At 46.6% G+C, this 21,990-nt stretch overlaps 1 protein-coding gene across 4 annotated transcripts in view; it reads right to left on the bottom strand.

Annotated features, from left to right (window-relative positions):
• Window positions 1-21,990, bottom strand: part of UACA (uveal autoantigen with coiled-coil domains and ankyrin repeats) — a 73,994-nt gene that overhangs the window by 8,501 nt on the left and 43,503 nt on the right. For 2 of the 4 annotated variants that reach the window (XM_032949280.2, XM_032949285.2), the window contains exons 3-16: window positions 14,708-14,832; window positions 12,459-12,547; window positions 11,686-11,750; window positions 10,813-10,870; window positions 9,512-9,582; window positions 8,024-8,130; window positions 6,070-6,272; window positions 5,401-5,429; window positions 4,860-4,937; window positions 3,741-3,860; window positions 2,860-2,988; window positions 2,275-2,319; window positions 1,653-1,751; window positions 698-755 (exon numbers count right to left, since the gene is read on the bottom strand). In XM_032949280.2, the coding sequence (XP_032805171.2) occupies window positions 698-755; window positions 1,653-1,751; window positions 2,275-2,319; window positions 2,860-2,988; window positions 3,741-3,860; window positions 4,860-4,937; window positions 5,401-5,429; window positions 6,070-6,272; window positions 8,024-8,130; window positions 9,512-9,582; window positions 10,813-10,870; window positions 11,686-11,750; window positions 12,459-12,547; window positions 14,708-14,832 (1,276 nt within the window). Of the gene's footprint in view, window positions 1-697; window positions 756-1,652; window positions 1,752-2,274; window positions 2,320-2,859; window positions 2,989-3,740; window positions 3,861-4,859; window positions 4,938-5,400; window positions 5,430-6,069; window positions 6,273-8,023; window positions 8,131-9,511; window positions 9,583-10,812; window positions 10,871-11,685; window positions 11,751-12,458; window positions 12,548-14,707; window positions 14,833-19,535; window positions 20,743-21,990 lie in introns of those variants that run through there. The other 2 variants (XM_032949273.2, XM_032949295.2) reach the window with 2 other exon arrangements.

A 21,990-nucleotide genomic window follows, 5' to 3' on the forward strand; every position in this document is an offset into this window, starting at 1 on the left:
GTGGCTTATCACGTGGAAATTTAAAGCAGCCAATAATGGAAGGAAAAACCTGAGGACATGGAGAAATATCCATGCAACCACTATCCACTAGATGAAGACCTCTGGCAAGCCATCGACCATGTCTCATTGCCCTGAAATACGACAATCTATCATAAGAGCTGATTTCATCGCTCCATCTCCATGGTGGGTAATCTCTCAGGAGTTTTCCCTCCTTTGGCTGCAACTCTGTTATTAGTCTCGACCAACAACTTGTCCTGCCCCCGCCCACTTACTGTTCAAATCGGTCAACGTGATGCCTCCTACTTTCTTGTTTCTATTTATATATGTGCGACTGATTAAAAAAATGTATAGCCCACTGAGGATTGTACACCCGCACCACGATGGCAAAAACCCATTGATTTTGAAATCTAATATTTACCACCAACCATGCATGCAGTAAACCTTTACACAGGTATAACACTGCCTTAAAAGGCAAAAAAGTATATAATAGGTGACATTTCATAGCAATTTTATGTGCTATGTAGAAGGGCCATTGCTTGAAATGTCACCCTTATATATATATGTTTTTCCTTTTAAGGCGGTAGTATTATTGACTAATGTGCCGAGTTGTATTTTTAACCATGCTTGTGCACCATTGCTGACGTAGCATCTCTATATAATTGGTTTATACGGGTAAATGTTGTAGCCGTGAGCTCACCGCTGATCATGATGTCCTCTTCATCCTCCCAATCTCTCTTAACTCCACTGGCGTCGACCTGATCACACGGTGCCAGCACCCAAATCACAACGCAGCCCATAAGTGTGCTTTTTCTGTTCCATTTTTATTGACTTAAAATAATATTAACCCTCTCGAGCATCAATTATTACTGAAAGAACCAGAATAAGTCTACATTATAGAGTGCCAGTGCGCTCACTCGGGTTAAGAACCAGGCTACATTCTGCATTATAGACTGCCAGTACGCTCACGAGCTTAAAATCAGCCTACAGTTTACATTATAGACTGCCAGTACACTCACCAAGGTTAAGAACCAGGCTACAGTCTACATTAGACTGCCAGTACGCTCACCAGCTTAAAATCAGGCTAAAGTCTACATTATTGACTTCCAGACCGCTCACCGAGGTTAATAACCAGGCTACAGTCCACATTATAGATTTCCAGTACACTCACTCCGATTAAGAACCAAGCTATGGTCTACATGAGTGTTTCTATTATTTTTTTATTATTTTAATTCACTTTATTTATTATTTTTCTATCTACGTGACTTTACCTCATAATCTAACTGGATTATTACTCTGAATGACCGTATACGTAAAGACTCGAGCGGTGGAGCTAAATCGCTGTATATTATTGCGGAATTAATTTAAATGTCATGGCAATTTTTTGTAGATTGATCACAGACAAATAATAATTTCAAATTGTAACGTGCTGCCGCACAGTACTCGCTCACTCTCCAAGACGGAGAATGATTCAGGACCACGAGGATGAACCACAGACAAGTGGAAAACGCAGCCAGGAGGTGAGCCGGTGCCAACTTCCACCCCAAGCTCTGTGGTCCTCTATATATTAAGGTGTTATCGATGATGACGACGATGATGATGATGATGACGTTGCTCCAAAGGTTAGTATTGGATACCAGTCGTCAAAATCTTACCGCTGACGTGTCAACAGCCTTCTTGAGCTTTTTGATTTCTTCAACGATCACCCACATGGCCTCTTCTTTTTCCCCCAGCTTGCTCTTCAGCTGAGCGACCTGACACAGAGAAAAACCCACGTGCTCTATTCTTCCCGCAAACGTCTGATAGAAATGCCACGTCGAATCTTAGCTTATCTTATAGAGATTTATATATGTAGCGCCTTATTCCAAGGCGCTATACAGCAACTATAAAATTGTACATAAGATGATGGTGGTTGAGATAAAGAGTGGGGTCGTAATAAAAAGTGGCGGTGTAGTTATGGTGCCAGTTTTGAGAACAGGCAGGAGTAGTTAAGAAGAGGTTAAGGTTGGGGTAGTGATAGGGGATGGGGTAGTGATAGGGGATGGGGTAGTGATAGGGGTTCGTGGGTAGTGATAGGGGTTGGAGTAGGCTTGGTCGTAGCTGGGGGGCTGGGGCAGAGAATAGCAGTAGGATGGGCTAGGGGAGAAGAGATGCGTTCTAAGGGAGGAGCGGAAGCAGGTTCGTGAAGATGATTGTTTGTATCGCACCATTAAATGAAGGGGTGGGTCTATATTATTTTAAATCATCGTGTGTTAGTGGATCCACGTGTTTCCTTACTTCGTTGTTGAGCTCAGCCTTCCTCTGTTTATCCGCTGCTTGCCTCTGTGTAAATGTGAACAGGAAAACAAGCGCGCCTTGAGCCGTTTGTGCCACTCTACAGATGATTTTGATGGCAACTTCGTCACTAGGCGCACACGTATTGTATCGAGTCATCGATTAACGTCAACTGTTTCGTTCACAACACATGCAACGCATTGGATCATGTGCGTGAGAATTCATAAATTATGATTCGTTCACATTTTAAGTAGTGAGTCCACTAAAGTAAACTATTTTTATTTTACCAGGTAAGGCCCACTGAGCTATATAGCTTTTTTTCAGAAGTGACCTGGCCACAAATGATAGCTGAATGAAGTGGCTTATCAACTGGAAATTTATAGCAGCCAAATGTGGAAAGAAAAACCGCAGGACCCGGATAAAAATCCACACAACCATCCACGCCAGAACATGCAACCAAACTCCAAATATGCAGGCGCCAGGGTCGGGATCGAACCCACGACCTCGTGCATGCCAGGCGAGATAGTTAACATCTCGCCACCGTGGCGTCCAAATGGGCCCGAGGCTGCATGCATGCGGAGCGCCCACCTCGCGGATCTCCAAGCTGCGGTTGGTGAGCTGCGTCTCGAGCCCGTGCGTCTTGTCCAGCAGTGCGCGGTGCTCCTTGCGGAGCTGAGCCAGTTCCGTCTGCAGAAGGCTGTTGTCGTCGTGCAGGGCCTGACGCACGCCAGCCAAAGCCACGACAGAGACAGACCGCATTGTGGCAGCCGACCGTCAGACCGTTTTCCCAAGCACTTTGAACTATGCATGTTGAACTTCTTTCGCACCGTACGTAGCCAACCATGCTAATCGGAGGTGCAATTTGCAAGGTTAGCACATAACGTGTGACGATATGGGCTATGGACCTTCTGTATAGCACATGCAGAGAGAGGCCAGAGAGACAGAGTTGGGGGGCCTGATGAGAATTACATTTTTATATTTTATGATGACCAGTTTGAATGTCTTTTACGGTTTTTACAGGATTGCTATTGACCTTTTATCACAATTACTGTATCAGTGTGTTTTACCCCAGTCACCTTTTGACAAGGGATGTTGAGTCTCAATGGGCTCTCACCTGGCCTTATATCAATTACACGAATGAACGAATTAATTAATAACCTCCTCTCTCACACACACGCATAATCCAATTGTCCACCACTGCCCTCTCTCCCATGATGATCCACAAAATCTTTCCAACGTGGTTCCGGGTTGTGTCCATAGCTGAATATTCAGTACACACAGAGTGTGTGCGTGTGAATAATACTAGTCTAAGTACACAAATGAATGAAAATTGGTAAACCGAAGCTCCCAGAATGTGCGGCGAAACGTCAGACATCGTGCCAAACAACGTGCAGTACAACTCAAAACACATTGGAGAGCTTTACAGAACTGTAAAAAACCTATTCAGCCATACACGATGAATCTGTTACCTGGAGGGACTGTCGTTCGGTAGCCTGTGGGGTGTAGAAAGCCCCGGACGTGTTCCCCGACATCGGGGAGCTAAAGCTGATGTTTTCGCTGCCGGGTGACGACAAACTGCTGCCGACACTCTGAAAACAACACACACACGCAAAGCAATTAAGCCTACAAGCTCTTAACATAGAGTGCACATATCCGGCTTTAAGGGGTTTTTCAAACACTTCTTCCGCTTCACTATTTACTTTGTGTTGGGGTGTAGAGGTGGCCAACACCCTGCGCCATTATTCCTACGGCCTGAGTTTGACTTCCGGCGATGGACCAACGTCAATCAGCAGTGACATCTGACCCAGTCCCCACCCCCAGGACACTTCACCAATCCGCACTGACCAGCATGGTGAAGTATGATTAATGACGGGTGTGATGTGGGGTGGCCTTCATTCGTAAGTGGATTGACCAACAGCTGTAAACTATTATTCTCCGTCGTTCTCTCTCTTCTCGTCTGTTGTCAGACGTTGGCTGACGATGAGGCTGGTCAAATTTCTCCCACCTCTTCCTTTCTCTAGTCATTGCGATTGCTTCCTGTATGCCTCTGTTTTTCTATTTTAAGTCCTCCTTCATGCCTTCAATTCACCATCTGTGTGGATGTCCAATATTATCATTACTAATATAAGATTATTACAGTGTGTGCACTTATTTCTGTCACATGCGTGTATAGATGTAAGTTTAACTTCTTTCGCTCCGTACAAAGCCAACCGTGCTAATCGGAGGTGTGGGGGAAGGACAAAAATCTAAACTTAAAAAAGAATTTCTAAAGAAAATCGTTTTCAATCTAGATTTAAAAGCATATAGCTCCAGTGGCTTCCTGATTTTGGAAGAGTGTTCCAGACGGCCGCAGAAGCGCATCTGAAAGCGTGTGATGCAGTGACCGTCTTTGTTCAACGGCCAGCCAAAAGCCACTGCTGCGGGAATGACCGGAATTTGTGTGATGATGGTGTATGCTCCTTGACGAGATCAGCAAGGTATTGTGGTTCATTCGTGGGAAGCATTTTGTGTGTAATGAGTGCAACCTTATAATGCATTCATTTGACGAATGTATAACTTGAGTGCGGTCCACCCTCTCATGCATTAACCTGGGCTGAACTGAGGGACGGAGGAGGAGCAGGGGCTTTCCGCTTCTTGCCAGGGTCATTCCGGTCCTTCCCTGTGGCCTGCACGGCAGCGGAGGGTTAAACACCACAGCCTGGCACAGACCGCTCGGCTCTACTGGTGATGATGTCCGTGCTGTTGTTCGCGATGAGGCGGGGGTGGGCGAAGGTCATGGGACTTGAGAATTTGAGATGATGCCGGATGAGAGGGGAACTACTCACTACAGCCCTCCGACCGTGCTTTCAGGTTGCACCGCGTGCTGTATAAACTAGTGTGCGTGGAGTGGAACGTCAGACATCGTGCCCAAAAACATGTGGTGCGACCGGAAAACGCATCGGGAGAGCTGTACAAAACAGCCGCGAAAAGCTACGCAGGAGCAGGCGTTCTACTATATATGATGCTATGATAACCATTACAAAATATATATTTTTTTATCTGTGCTAGAATGTTTCAATATTACATTGCTTTTACATCAACAATTAAGGATTATGAGCAGGAATGGTGAAGTCACAAGCGTTTTCTCACCTGCACAGCTTTCACGTTGTACTTCTCACCTGTTAAAAATAAATTCAGTATTAAATGACCACCAACTCTATAAGGCAGCTGCACGGGCACTCTGAATACCGGTCCCAATGGTGTTGACGTCTTGGCAGTGCAGAACATTGCCAGAACTTCTGCATAATTCAGCTGCAGTCGAGTTTGAGTTCCATCGTTTACCACCAGAGGGCACTCTTGGCTCAACATTAGGTCTTATTTTACTCCAGTGGTTTTTATTCTCCCCAAAACTGGCACCATCTTGAGGGGCAGCTATGCATTATTCAAAATAATAATCTAACAATTTATCAGGAGAGCCTCACTGTTCGTAAAAACTCATTCTGAGGAGCCCTCTTTGGGATAGTTGGCCAATTTTTTCCTTGAGTGTTTTTGCATTTAACAAAAAAACGAATGCTACATGTGATGATGCTTGACGACGTAGTTTCTAACGAAACGTCACATGTACCTGCTACATTTATTTGGTTTGTGAAATTTTTTTTGTGTTTTTTACTTACCAGTGAGCCAAAACAACAACAATAATTGGCACGCTTGGGTGCGCGCGACACTTTTAATTTGTCGCGCGGTGTCGGTCGGTGGAAGGGGTCTGAACGAGAAACATCTGGCCGGCCGAATCGGGAACCCTGCTTTTGCGAGACGCACCGGGGTCGTGTGCGGCGGCGGGGACGGCAGGGAAGCCGGCGGCGCCCTGCAGCAGCGCCAGCATGTCCGGGTGCCCCGACAGCTTGGCATGGTGGAGCGCGTCGTGGCCCCGCGAGTCGGTGGCGCGCGTGTCCGCCCCCTTCCGCAGCAGCACCTCGGCGGCGTCACAGCTCGCGTGCTCGCACGCCACCATCAGCGGGGTCCTGGGCGCACGTGGCAGAAGCCACGCAAATGAAGATTTCCCCACCCCACCCCCCCCACCCACCTCGTCCCTCTCAGTGTAATGAGGATAATGATTAATAATGACTGATTAACTAACTTACATTTTTTTTTTTTAACCAGGTAAGGCCCACTGAGCTATATAGCTCTTTTCAAAAGCAACTCAACCACAAATGATAGCTCAACGAAGTAGCTTATCATGTGGACATTTGTAGCAGTCAAATACTCTAAACGCATGTTTCTACACGTGGAGGGAAACACCAGAGAAAAATACACGCGACCAAGGGGAAAACATTAAAACTCCAAATATACAGGTTTCAGGTTCAGGATTGAACCAACAAACTCCTGTATACCAGGCGAGGTAGTTGACATCTCGCCACCACGGCTTAAGTTCATAGACACAGGGGCGGGGAATATTTTATCCCTTCCGAGCGGCGACTATGAATTCATAATAATATTGATGCACACAACTCGGCATTACCCATTAACGCGAAATATAATGTGCGGGTCAATTGCGTAAATCGCAGTGTGTTGCCTGGTCGAAAATATTCATTTCTAGCATACGATAAGTACAGCTAAGATTCTAACAGTACTGGTTCAGATTCCAGTTGCCGTTGATGCGATCCATGACTCAGAAATTAACTCAGGTCGCTGGGATCATAGCGTAGTGCGTTCACCCCTACAACATTGCTCCCCACATATGCAAACGCAAATGTACACACACACACACGTGTTCATAAATACAAGATCATCGCACAAGCACACAAACTACCTCATAACCCAGGCATAGGTTATTCAAGAGTGCAAATTCAGCATTACACTGACTTCTTGGCATCAAATATAAATAAGATGCCAATTCAGCCTGTCAGACTGATGTGTCAAAGTTCGTCTCACATTACAAAATACCACCATTGTCACTCTCCAGAAAAAATGTGCTAATTAGTCACGCACAAAGACACAGGCAATCCGTTACAGCACAGGAAGCTCGTTTTGAATTTTGGAAGCAAAATTGAAGCCGAATGTCCAATTATGACAGCGAGGATGAAGCTCATTTGGTAGAGCAGCAGGGATCTCAATAACAATAACATTGAAAATATAAAACCTAATCACCGTGATAATTATCCCTGCCTTCCAACATAACAATTACACAGGCCAATATTTCAAGCGCCGACTTATTCTGAGCATTCTCTTTGCTGCTCCGATGAAGAGCCGTAAAAAGTAAAAACGTTAGCTTGCTAAATGTTGCTCCGTCACCATATAGACCGTTCGCAAGAAGGTGAATGGGGGCTTGGCAGTCAGTGGATGAGACTCGGGACAGACTGCCCGGCAAAGCAGGCAGCATGCCCCTGGGAGTTTGACCACCGCAGAGATGGCACAATGAGAAATCAATCATGCGCGGGAGCAAGATTTATTGCAACATCATCGCAGGAACACGAAGGATGGTGGCGTCATGAGGAGGCGGCCTTCATCCAGCAGTGCAAAGGACATGGCTGCTGATTATGTATATTGAACTTTTTTCGCACCGTACATAGCCAACCGTGCTAATCGGAGATGCGGGGGAAGGACAAACTAAACACGACAAGAAAATACAAAAAAGCATGATGATGACGACAGGACAGCATTAATGACGATGATGGAGGGGGCTTTTTTTTTTAAATCAATCTGTTCATATGTCACTCTCACAAAGATCCTTTAAGCTACAGGCAAAGAAGATCAGGCAGGCCCGCCCACGCACTTGTTGTGGTTGTCGCGTCCATTGACCTCGGCGCCGCACTCTATGAGGTGGCTGCACACTTCGGGATGGCACATGCGGGCGGCCAGCGCCAGCGGAGTACAGCCATCCTTTGCAGGGGGGTCGAGAGGGTGGGGTAGAGTTGGGGGGGGGAGGGGGCGCACAGAGAGGGCAAACCACCAGTGAGGCCTTTAAACGGAATGTTTATATTGTATGTTGAACTTCTTTCCCACCGTACATAGCCGACCGTGCTAATCGGAGGTGCGGTTAAAAAAAAATATGCAGTCAATTTTCTCACGACAAATTAAATGTCACGAATGTACTGTGAAAGTAATAAGGCGTATCTATTCATTTGATCTTCGCACTGGATAACTGCCTGAATTTAAAAAATATATAAACCCCCGAGGTTTCCTTAAGGTGCCCCGCCAAGCTGTGTGACAATGCGTAGATTTGTCGATTGAAATCGATTGTTAAGTTCTAAAGTTAATCGGGCACGCGCAAGAACCAGTTATTTTACACCATGCTCCTTATGCACGGATTATATACGTATGAGATTGAACAAATGGGACAGAAACAAGCGAGAAAGACAGAACAAAGGAGAAAGAAAAAACGAGGAAGACGGAACAAAGGAGGGGGGGGGGGTTACGAGGCAGATGACGCTACCCTTTGTGTCATCTATACTGTACAATCTGGATTGAAAGTTCATTTCTTTCGAACTGCTATTTGTGTTTAGTTTGTTGTCCTTCCCCCGCACCTCCGATGAGCACAGTTGGCTGCGTACGGTGCAAAAGAAGTTGAACATACACACTGACATAGTGTTCAGATGGTAACAAATTACACGTACAGGATAGATGATGCCATGGAGGCCGACTGCACAGACTACAAATGAGAAGCACAAATGAGATCGTATGAACAAGACATATAAATCTCTCTCAATAAGAGCATCAAATGGCGACACTGAATTGTGTCAATTCATCAAACGGATGGAGAATAAATCGTGAGATTGCCTCGTCCATTCACCGGTGTCGCTAAAGTGCAAGTTACGCACGGAGTTTGTGCCTCACGGAGAGGAAATGGATGCAGTTTAATGAGGCTGATATTGAATATCTGCGAGTCGTTCTACGAGCTTTGCATTATTAACGCGTACAACCTGTTTTAATGTTGCTCAACAGCCACGAGCCATTAAAATGGAATGCATCCTTACAATCAATGATGCATGTCAACGTGTGCCTGTCAGGCCGCAAGGGTTACAATTACAATTTTGATAACCTGGCAGCCTGACACATCAGCACGCGTCAACGTTGCGCTGCCCGAGTTTATAAAATTCCCAGCCCACAATCGGGAAACGGTGAAGCGATCGTAAAGCAAGAGCTAACACGCATTCGCATTAATATTTCACGTCTTTGACGTCGACCGTAAAACCTCCGTAGGTGCGAAAGCTCGCGTGCAAACGTGTCGAAGTGGATAGCGTGCGCCGCACGGTGAACGTACTGCATCCTGGGAATTAACGGGAGCCTTGTAGTCGCACAGGAGCTGCACAGAGGCAACGTCTCCATGTATGGCTAACGGGGGAAGGCAGAAGCACAACAAGAGGCGTTATTGGTAACGGCACGTTTCATCCAATCCATCATCTTACGAGCGCGTTGCAAAAATCGCACAATATCCTTGCTCGGCGCAAGGATTTTGTGATTGCAGAGTTTTAACCAAGTTCAGCTTCGAGTATGTTGTCCACTCACACACGAGAGTATGGCAATATCGCATGAGAAAAAAACATGCTACTGCTGCTCAGGAAGTCAAAAGGGGATGGTGGCGTATACAAATTGGAAAAAAAATACGCGAAGTCCGGCTCTTTGCGCTGCTAATTAAAGTGGTGCAGCTGGAAGCCTTATGAACAGTCAAATTCCCACGCAGCCACTCCTGCCAAACTAGGGGCTGGGGCTGCCATCTGCAGCTTCTGAATGGATTTGGGGCCTCCTGAATAGGTGCATACACACACACTCCCTATTTTCATCCGCTCCACACATCCCTCGCTCGGGCTCTGTTCAAGCTCCCAAACAATTGGGCCGTTCATCGGCATCGCTGAGCAACAGAGGGGCGACGGGCGGGAGGGTGCGCATGGGGCGGGGATGGAAGGATTATTGTGCTCTTAATTTGCACAATGGCCACTACGGCTTGTACCCCACCATGGCCATCTCCCCATTAACTCAACCGCAAATCAATTGCACACAAAGCGGCCAGTCGCCTGTGAACGTGTCCTCGCTACACGCGACACGCAAACACGTAAGCCGAACGCGGTCAACTAAAAAAAACAATGCTCGCAATCTGGACGACTCAATGCTCGGCCGTAATGAAGTTAAAATAAAGGAAAGTATTTTTTTCTTGACACCGACATTCCACCCACCGCCTTCCATCTCCATTCAAATTGGTTCCTTTTGCTAATTTGCTAATCTGTGCATCTTTAATTGAATTGCTTTTCCTCTGTGCCCATAAACATCAGTGCTTTTTAAGAGAAAATGGATTAGTGTTGCTTCTCCGCGGCCAGGAAATGGTGTTGCCACGAACCAAAATGTAAATCCTTTGGATTAAGGCTGGGAGGAGGCTTGCTTCCATAACCCCAGCTGGAGTCAGATAACACGGCATCAACAAGCAGGGTTTATTCTGAGTGAGTGAGTAAAGAGAAATGTTTCGCTCGCCCACGGCGCCACGTGAATGGCCGTGCACAGCCAAAGCTGTGGGGGGCTTTGGGAAACTGCTCACGGAGCATTCGACACAAGCCCATTCACGCTGCTCACCTGCATAGTGCAGAGCTGTGCGCCCGGCTTGGTCCAAAATGCTTACGGGGCTTTTGTACTGTGGAAACAAGCCAGAAAGCATCAAGAACGTGTCAGCCAGATCACCCCTTCAGCGGGTATGCGGCGTTCCACACTGGGGGTGGTTTCAAAGGCAGGGGTGGATGGATGGGTGGCTGAGTAAGTGAGATGGCGAGCGGGTGAGTTGGTTGAGTGGGTGGCAGAGTCAGTGACTAGATGGGTAAGAGTTAGTGAGATGGTGAGTGGAAGGGTGAGCGAGCGTTGATAATGTTTTAATTCAATGAGATTTAAAGTTAAGGGGAAAATGTACAAAACGAGATAAATATTTGAATACTATTTGTATTTTACCAGTTAAGGCCCACTGAGCGATATAGTTATTTTTCAGAAGTAATCTGGCCACAAATGATAGCTCAACGAAGTGGCTTATCACGTGGAAATGTATAACATACATATGTAGAAAAACACAACTGTGTATGCTTGCAAGCACTGCACATATGGCACGCGGCCATCTCAAGGGGCAACCGTAACTAAACTCAATAATGCGCTGTGCTCTTTTGTTCATAGTCTAATATATTTTGTACCTATTTTAGCACACACTGGTCCAACCAAAGGAAGATTGCTCATGTATTCTGCGCATGGTATCAACTTTGCACTTGACAGAGTGCCCTTGCAGTGCACTCGGATACAAAACATATCCGCGCAGAGGCACGAAACAATCCCACAATATTGTGTCTACCAAAGCAGGAGTGGTCATTAGTTGTGTTTTTGTGTTATGGTATAAAACGTATTCTGTGCACGTGTCCGCGTGACTTGGGCGCCCATCGGCGGTTTACAACTGCAACACGCGGTGCTTGCCTGCAGGAGATGCCTCATGCATTGGCTTTGACCATTTTTCGCCGCCAGATGCAATGCGGTGCGACCTGGAAATAAACGCATCATATTACAGGCGGAGGGGGTTGGAGTTGACTGTTTTCAGTTGTTATTATTTTTTTAAACAAAAGCCTTTGCTTATTTATTTTATATTTAACATCACAGGGGGTACAAACATGGTGTTAATGGCCAGCGCACCGGGCTTGCGATCTTAGAGGTCCGTCAGTTAGATTTGATCTCCTGCAGCAGTGTGGGTAAGCCCAGCTCTTCCAAGACATCCCGCCAGTGTAGAAGAGTTAGCCAAGATATACCCTTGAGAGGGCCTCCCTATGGAGCTCTCTCTTAGTGGAGGCCCTTTCCGCCAGCAGCAGCGTGAGCAAGACATTAGCAGAGCTGCACCTTTACCTTTTAACATATATATATTAACTTAAACATTGTTCAATGTCGTGACACGTCACGTAAGAAGCCAGTTAATGAAAGCGGAGTTAATGTATCAAAGGAATGAAAGAAAACAAAATTTACTCTCCCATGAGCAACCCCATGCACATTTTTTAGTGGGTTGTTTTTAAAACTTGTAACAGATAACAAGTGAACTCAGGATATCGATGGGCAACAGATTGCATAAACAGTGAATTAAGGACGGGAAATCGTTAAAGATTCCATTTGCTGGTATAATAAATCTTTACAAGCTTGCCAAACTACACAAAGTGAACTACTTTAATTTTCATCTCCGTCAGAGGGACTGCACACAAGCTCACCAGACCCATCAGTGGCCCCAGCGTCCGCCCCGTTTGACAGAAAGATATCCAGCAATTCATCATAGCCCTTCGCAGCAGCCAAATGGAAACTACATGCACGCACGCACACATAAAAAAAACATTATTATCCATCACCATCAAAAACGCTGTCACATACTTCAACTCGGGACACCGGATTTGCAGTTCTCTAGCAGAAGAGCACCAGAAAAGAACACAAATGGCAGACTTGCAGACGTTACACCGCCAACTTACACGTGTTGCGTCGTTCTGGCCAACAGCTAATAGCGTTACTTTTACGTGACCGATGCCTTCCAAAACACGTTCGGTTACATCAAGAGTAAAAAGTGCCATGACTAACAGTTGATACGTGTTTATTTGCCCACAGGTACATTCATGAAATATTCACGATGATAATTACAGGGGGCTTCTGATAAATGCTCTACCTCCTCCCGCTTCTGCTATATTTAAACAACAAAAAATGTCAGGCTTTTAAAGATAGACAACGTCTGCCTTCTCTACCCTGTATTTAGCTCCGGGCTGGTCCTAAGTCTGGCCCCTTCTATTAGGGGGGGGGGGGCAAAACGAAGCGGCATCGTAAACAGCAGAATGCTGGGTCACAGAGGATGTCGCTTGGATGATAACAAACAACTGTTTGTCGACCTATCGGCTGAAAATCGATTCTCTCGCTCGCAGCGTATGGCTTGGTTCTCGTGCGACGTGAGAGCGGGTTATTTACGACTCGTATGCAAACGCCATCCAATTAGGATAATGGAGCCGACAAGACTGTACAAAGGAGACATGGAAAATGTGAAACACTACAAAGTAGGCGGTAAATATTCGACAAAAAGGAACCGTTTACTGAATTTAATTTTAACCCCCACGTCGTGACAATGAATAGAATCACTATGAGTAATCTGGCAGGGGGGATATTTACATGCTTCGAAAAACAGCAGCATGCAAAGCACAATCGTTCGGATGATTTATGTAGAGAAAACAGGTCAGAGGATAGCAGAAGCATTTGCCTTTGTACTCTGGTCTGGAAACAGTTCATGAAATGCCCACTGATTATTATTAAAAAAACGTTTAAAAGCCTCGATACAAAACACAAGAGGTTGTGCAACCATTATGCGAAAAGAAAAAATGATACACCATGGCCAAATAAGCAACGAGGGGAGAGAAAAAAAACCTATTCCGTTTTTATTGCGAAGTGTGAGTCCACTCAAACGGCCTTTCTCACGAAGGGTTATATTTTTCAGGCGAGAGCCCCCCCCCCCAAATTTTTTCATGCAACCCAAAATTCCAGAAAAACCACAAATATCAACACCATCAACAGTCAACACCTGATCCCATCTGAACTGGTGCACACGTACAGTGCGTCTGCCGTTCTTTCTCGGAAATGCGCAGACAGTGGGCTACAACGCCCTAGAAACTTATTCAGTTGTAAGGCTTTCAGCGCAAATGTTTTCCCCCGGCCAGTTATACAGTATTTGATTAGCTTTCCTAACCCCATAGTACTCTTTAAAGTGTAAAATTTCCTTCTGATAAACGTGGATTCCTTCCTGGATTTGAAAGTTCCCTGTTGTATAGCGCCACGTATAGGTTTTCGCGGTTCTGCTACACAGCTGGCTCTATCTCGTGTTTTTTGGGATGTGTACGGCGTATTGTTCAGTATCAAGTGCGACGATTCAGTGTCATGTCCAAACATGCTGGGAACTTTTTTTTAGGAACTCATATCTGGAGAAAAACGTCAGACATGATTCCAAATAACCACGAGGTTATTATTATGGTTCTTTACCCAGGAAAAGCCGCAATGAGTTTCAATGCTATTTTTCAGGAGGGTCCTGCCAAGTTGTTTCGCAGGAGGACAAAAAGCAATGGGAAGGAAAATGTTCTGCATTGGTATGTTTCATCAGTACCACTGACATTGTGTGTTTGTCTCTTTATATATGGCAGGAAACTGGCGAACCCGGAGAAAACCCATGCATAAGAGGAGACAGAACATACAAACTAAACATAGAAAGGCACCCAAGTCAGGAATTGAACCGAGGCTCTTCTTGTGCTACTACTGCGCCATCATGCCGCAGTACAACCTGAAAACACTTTGGCGACCTCATTCGCCGCTGAACCCTCCAAAGGGTAACGTTAGTGCTCCAGAAAAGTCGGCGCCCTGCCATATTAAGGGCGCCATGGGAGATTGCCCTGCCATTGGGAGGGGACCACCACCAGGAGATGGAACTGAGCTCACTCACGCCGACTGTCCCTCCGCGTCGAGCTTTGTGGAAGAGACACCCTTCTTCTGCAGAGTGGTGGACACACGCTCGGCGTCCCGGCTGTCCACGGCATGCAAAAGGCGATCGTCGTACTTGTTCCATTCCTAGAGAGGACACGAGGCATGACGAGTGAGCACGGGGCATAGGAACACAACTGTGACGATTCGTTACACACGTGTCACCGCCTTCCACGGCCTGGGGAAAAACCCACGTACGGTCACGCAGCGTTCGGAATCCTGGCTAATGTGAGCATTGTATAAATCAGTCAGATGGGAGGATGGCAGGGCCTGGTTGTCAGCAGACTTGTCACGAATAATATTTCGAAAATATAAAGCGACGAAATACAGGCGCATCTCAAGAAGTTGGGATTCTGCCATATTATAATTATTAGCAGACTGTACTTATAAATTATATATATTTTTAATATTACTCTTGATTACCCAGGAAAGACTCATAGAGCTTCAACTAATTTTGGAAGGGTCTTGCCAAGTTTTGGCAGTAGGGGGGGGGGGGGAATGTTGCTTTGTGTGATCCTAATTGAGTAATTTGCAGGTATTTTTATTAGCATTGGGATGTTTGGCCAGCACATTAGATGATTTTTTTTAGCTTTGGGAGGAAAATGCAGAACCTAAAGGAAACCCATGCAGAACACGGGGAGAACATTCAAACTCGACACAGAAAGGCATCAGAGTGAAGAGTCGAACCCAGGACAATCTTGATGTGAGGAACAAGTTTTTCCACTGCATCACTCTGACTGACACCCACTTGCAATCCAGAGGTTCACCGTTGCTAAATACTCAGTGCGGCAGATAATATCACGGCCAAGTTTCTTAAAGTCCCCCCAAGTATAAATGGGCAAACCAGTTTGTTAATCAGCAGGAAACTTGGCCGTGATATTCCAAGACTTCCAGCCAACGTGGAATAGGCCAAAAATATAATCTAAAGCGTCGTCTAGTGAAGGGCCTTCCGCCAGAAAGTGAGCAAATAAAATCGTAGAGCTGCGCCTTTATCTTTAACTCAAGACGCTGCACAAGGCAGCTATATATAAATACTCTTTGGTTCTTTCGGTAAAGTCACGTAGGTAGAAAAATAAATAGATCACGACGTTTCGATTGCAACGCAAGCAATCATCATCATCCTGCAGTCACGAAAGCTTAAAATCAAGATATATATAAATAGTTGACACAAACTACAAGGAAATAAAGATAGCCCGTTTGCATGGAGTTTATATAGACATTTAATATGCACATATTTACCTGGATTCAATTTGATTTAATTAACAAAGAAATGAGTAATTACTCTCTTCTGAAAATTGGACTATCAAAAACCCATGTGCTATCCCTTGTAAGATTTAGCAACTGTTTTGCCAATTTCAAAATCCAAATCCCCAGACGATACCCAAGTATTCCTTTGCAATAGAGAGCATGTCATTGGCATTTGAGGTTTCTACTGCAGAGAAGCACTCACAATTTATCAACTGCAGCACCACACAGCAGCTCCTCATAAGTCATCAACGCACATCAGCTGTGACGCAGCGTGAACACATAACCTGAGTTTGCAAAAGATTAATGTTTATGACACTCCACGACAAAACATCAAGATGCATGCTAGGTCATTTTATATATCCGTTGTTTTATTTTTTGACGTTTATAAATGTTATGTTGCACTTCTGCCAAATGTAGAAAACACACACACACACACAACAGGAAACCACTCGGTTGGTTAATTTAGTGTCACCGAGCTTGGGAGTGCCAGATTCCGAACCGTGGCGCTCCAATAGGATGGGATGCTGATGGATGGACTTGACCGAAGTGTTATGCAGGTTCAGCCCATGCTCAAGTCTTAGGCTGTGAGCAACCATTATTTATGAACATGGCGTTCTCTTCAAAAAAATCAAGAGGCGGTGAGCCCGAGAGAGAAAAAAACAATACACAATCTAAAACTTGGCGCACATTTTTAAGCCTGCGCCAGAGTCAATTTAACGAATGCCACCGCTGTAGTTTCATGCCAACAGTATTACAACCATAAGCACAAATCGTGAAGCATTGCATTGCTTTCCATGGCAGTGACATTTGCTTCCAATGTTTAGTTTTCCTGAGAATACATTTTATTGTAAACTCGAGGCAGAAATCCAAAGAAAACCGACAGGGCGCAATCATCAAAGAGCTTAGTCTGATGAAGGGTACTTCAGCTCAGCTTCTGTTATGATGTTAAGCTTCTTAAAAGTGTATACGATTATTAGAGAAATAAAACTTTGACTGCAGGTAGACAGATTTCCAGTCTGTAATAATCGCTCTGAAAACCGACCCCTTCCGCGTCGTACTTGGGCTTCCAAAAGCAATGCTGTAGCAAACACACACACAAAGAAGGCTGAGCCACACTCAATGGATACTAGAGTACGTGCACGCGATCTTCATGAGGAACGATGCAGTACAAATAAAGAATTCACAAGGCATACTGCGATCAGCGCATTGAGGGGGGATGCACGATGGTGGTATCGGGCTAAAACGCAACGGCAGGATAACTACCTCTGTGGGAATTGCTGTGTGCCAGGATGAATGCCCTAATGCTGTGTTGCTACAAATGGGGTGTGTTTCATAATGCCGCTCAATGGGACGTTCCGTGCTATTTTCTATATAAGGAACGAAACAGTAAGACTTCTCCACAATTCTGGCTTGTCGCCTGATGAAGCTACATCATGGGACCTCCTTTGCCAGTACCAAAATATGATAATAGGTTTTCCCCTTTTTTCTGGTAACAAAACAGGTGTTAAGATGTTAAAACACCAAACTGAAACCTTTTACAAGGAATCATGTCTGCATTAACCACAATACTTGTGGTCAGAATGCAAACAAAAAACACTGATAATAAATGTATTGTCTTTGAAACTAATCGGTCCACACAAGAGACAGCTTTCTTTTGAGCCTAGTCTCAAAACGGTGTTAGACCAGAGGACGCCAACAAACCTCTCAAGGATGATATCGGTCGCGAAAGCCTACGTGTGAAACTATTTTCTGATTGTATGGAGTGGAGATGTAGGAACAATAATGTCGTCATCTCCTTTCAATCTGGGGGGTTGGCGATCCAACAACCTCCTTAATCCATCACAACTTTCTAATTCGATCAGTCAAAGACAAAACAAGTCGAATGTTACACGGCACTGGGTACTGTTCATCTCTGTTCCCAAATGAGAGTGATTGGTGGAGACTGCGTATTACTATTGGTCTCTGAAGAGCAAACCCTTTGGTGAATTCCCACCAATTGCCACAACCCTGTTAGGATGATTGGCTCGGCTGACCCCTGAATGGGGTTTCAACTTATGTATTCCTGCTGGAAGGCAGCCACTCTGACAGTCTCATTAGCACGAGTGACCAGGGAAGAACAATTCTGCTGGGTTAAGACCTCCCCATGTTGTGTCTTGGTGGGTGATTGAACATTCTACGCCACACTGGTCAGTGGGGGCTTGTGGGTTGACCGGTTCAGATATCACTCGCCACCAATGTTAGCAAGGACTGGGACTCGAACTCAGGCCGCTGGGTTCAGAGCGCAGTACGCCAACCACTGCGTCATCGCCCCCCCCACCCTCCATTGAAGCACAGAATAATTATTGGGTCAGTTGTCTGTTTACTTCCGCGAGATTATTTATATTCAGGCTTATATTCATTCACCATCTGGACCCAGCCAAGACACCCTTTGAACTTCACTGCCGACCAACCCACACCCTCGCCTGCACAGCGCCCTCAGCTGGATGGACAGCTAACCGCAGCCCTTTTTCAGGATTTCATTTGGCCTTTTCACATTGGCTCATTCTGGCAGCATTGGTTAACTGTCTTCTACTGCTGCTGCATCCTCGGGTGTATGCAGGCATGCAGCTGTGACTATGTAACAAACAGATGAGGGAGGGAAAAATATATATTCCATGGCGGACTTAGCGTAATCTGATAGGGGCACGACCTCGCAATCTGCTATACTCGTTACGCCCCAGGGGACAGGCAAGAACCTGTTTATTTGGTGGTGTCAGCGTTTGAAATAAGTCTCGGTCACTTCACACGGGACCTTGAACTGCCATAATTGAACAAGTGGCTGCAATTAGGTTCTCAAGCGCAATTAGATTCCGATTCATCGTTGCAAAAGTGTGAAAATAGCAGGATTCTCTGCACCACACGACACTGATGGACAACATTAGGGTAAAAATGAAAAATTGTCAAATTAATTTTGCACAATGCTTACTCTCCGCAAATACTTTTAGCACAATTGCTCACCAGATTTAGCACTTATGCATGACAGAGTTGTTTTAAAATAAATAAATAACAATGCAAATATGGGGGCTACTCCAGGTCTTTCCACTTACAGTCTCACATATTTTTCTTGTAAAAAACAGAAATTTAGTGCTCGAAAATTCACACGCAAAACCACATGCATGCACAGAGCAACGATCCAGTACGGCTCCGTAATCTCTTAATACAGTAGGCTAAACTGTATAATCCCTATCGCATGGAAAATGCAGACGTCAGATTGGGATGCCAGGTGCATGCTGTAGGAAAACTGAAAATGTATAATTTTAACGCAATAAAAATTAAACTTGTCTTTGTGCAAACGCCAACATTTTCAGACCAGAAGGTTGAAAGCGATACCATTTACATTCAGCACGTTCGAAAGTCTACATTTTTGTTTCAAGTGTATGCGAAGCAGATAAAATAACAAGAGAACGAGGAATGTGGGCCATGTTTGGCTAAACTGAAAAGAGATGGGCGATGAAGGGTCACGCGAGGTTGATGGTGCGAGGCTTGCAACAGACATTACGTACGGTCCTGGAGGAGTTGCAGAGGAGAAACCGCTTCATTTTTCGGCACCGGTTCAAGCCGTCGGCGAAAAGCCCTTCCTGCCAGCTCCCGGCAATGAGAGGCAGGCGAGCGAGCCCACGAGCATCCCCCCCCCGCCCGCCACGGCCTGCCGCCCCACGGACCCCGACGGAGCTTAGCAGCCACCGCCGGAGCGGCGCTACCCTCCCCCGAGCGACCTCAACCCCGCCACTCGCTTCTCCCCACCAGCTAAAAGCCGCAAGCGCGCAAAGCTCCGCTCCTGAGACTCTCTCTCACTTTCCCTTGGGCGAAGCGGGCATACCCTGGGCATGCATGGGCACTGCGTAAAACACACAGCTGTTACGAATCTGCGAATGTGCCGCTGCCGCCGCCGCCGCCGGACGGACGGACGCACGCTGCCGCTGTCGGCGCAATCGAAGTGCTCACACGGGTTTTCTCCCCTGAAAGACGCCGCTCGGATTCGCTCACTGATGATGGCATGACAGCGTTCTGCTGCCTACTCTTGAGTCCCTAAAACCTTGCTCTTCTCCAGCCCCGGCGCTAATGTGCTATCCCCCACCCCCCACCCTCCCCCGCTGCTTATCAATCCGGCACGCTGCACATCGCAGCGGCTGCGCTGCGCTGCGCGCTCAGGCAGACGATACAACGGTTAAAACATTTAATAGTCAACTCACGGCTACAGTGAATTCCTGCCACAGCCACAGGCTATGGACGTACAGCGCGACAAAGGTAAACCCCCAAAACTGTTTGCTCCGTGCTCGTTTCACTGAAGCTTAACCTTTTAACTAGACCCGGCTCCCTTTGCAACCATTTCTCTTTATGCATTGGCTGCTTTCAAGTGCCGCGGTAGACACAGCGGAAAGAAGTGAGCCACGGACACATGCACACACGCACACACGCACGCACGCACGCGTGCACAGAGGCTTATCTGTTAATCAATTTCCCTGGGCTCTCAACTGATGCAGCGCAAGCCCTCACACGTTTCACCCACCCGTTTCACGCACACCCGGCCCCCGAAATCCGCCCTCGGCCAAAGACACCCACAGTATGAAATTCTATCACGCGAGTTGTCTTGCTGACATCCGCACGGTCAATGCAGAGAGAGAGAGAGAGACGGGGCGCCCAGCGCCCAGCTGCCCGCAGCTTCTCTCTCCCTGTCCGTGCCTGTGTTGTATGGTCGCTCCCCCCCCCCCCCCCCCCGCAGAATGCAGACCCTTATTTAACGCCTACCATAATCCCCGTCTCCCCACGGACAGCCAGTGGCCAATCCCAACCCCACCACGACAATGCTGTCAGTGGAGGCTGGCCAATCAGCCTCCAGATTTGTTGTTACTTTTTTTTGTTGTTGTTGCTCACCCACCCATTCCCTCGCTCCTGCTTTCTTTCTGAACAAGATATCACACCATCCTTTCCAAAGTTCCAGTTTGCCAGTGTCACGCAATCTTTCCGAGACCCTGACCGCCACTCCCCCGTCCCTCGACCCCCCCACCCCAACACCTGCCCCCCCCACCGGTCCCTATCCTTTACACTCCCATAAAACCTCCCAATCCATCCCCTCTCAGTGACCATTACAAGTTTAGGTCCTGACCAAAAATTTGCACGCAAAAAAACTGCGGGCGCCCGCTCACACCCCGAGTCAACCCGTACACCATGCACACGAATCGTTAGCGTTGATGGGTGCGCGGGTGGTGGCTTCAGCCCTCCGGCTTCGATTCTAACGGTCCAGCCGCAGTGCCAACTGACACGGCAGCTGCCGGCCGACAGGCGTGCCGGCACGCCCGGGGCGAGCTAAATCTGTTGCCGCCGTTCACGGGCGTTCCTCTGGGACATTATCACGATTAGAGAGATCAGCACTGATGGCCTCTCGCGGAGGATAAGGGCTAATGAAATCCGTTACGCTGCCAGGTGGAGCTTTGCCCAATTTGGGGGTCCTCAACTCGCCTCCGACATTCGCTATCGGCTGCCATCGCACGGACAACGCCGTGTTGGGGAGCGACTTGTAAACGAGCGCACGTGAAGACCGTAGGTTGTCTGCGACGAGTCAAACGACGCTCGGGCAAAAACAACGCAACAACTGTTGACTCATAGTAGCTAGAGGTATATAAATACGTCCATGAGATATTAAATTTGGACACGGGTACAGTGCTTTGTGAACAATAACACCGCACATTGAATGCAAATTCAATTAACATCTACGCAGTGGTTCATTTCAGATTCATCGTTGTGCCAAGGCCCTTCCTGCATGGCTCCTTTGGACTTGTAATGCATGAATGCAGGGGACAGCGAATTGATCGCAAAAGGCAGAAAAGCTAAGCATTGTTAATTCGCATTGTTTTTGACCTTTTAAATTTCACCCTGCCATTGTACCGTGACTCTGAGCATCGCAGCAATGAATGGTGAATTATAACCTCCACACTGTGCATGTGGTCTTCTGCATCC

Source organism: Petromyzon marinus, chromosome 1 (genome assembly GCF_048934315.1).
Source record: "Petromyzon marinus isolate PM22_M1 ecotype Great Lakes invasive population chromosome 1, UKy_Petmar_22M1.pri1.0, whole genome shotgun sequence".
NCBI lineage: Eukaryota > Metazoa > Chordata > Hyperoartia > Petromyzontiformes > Petromyzontidae > Petromyzon > Petromyzon marinus.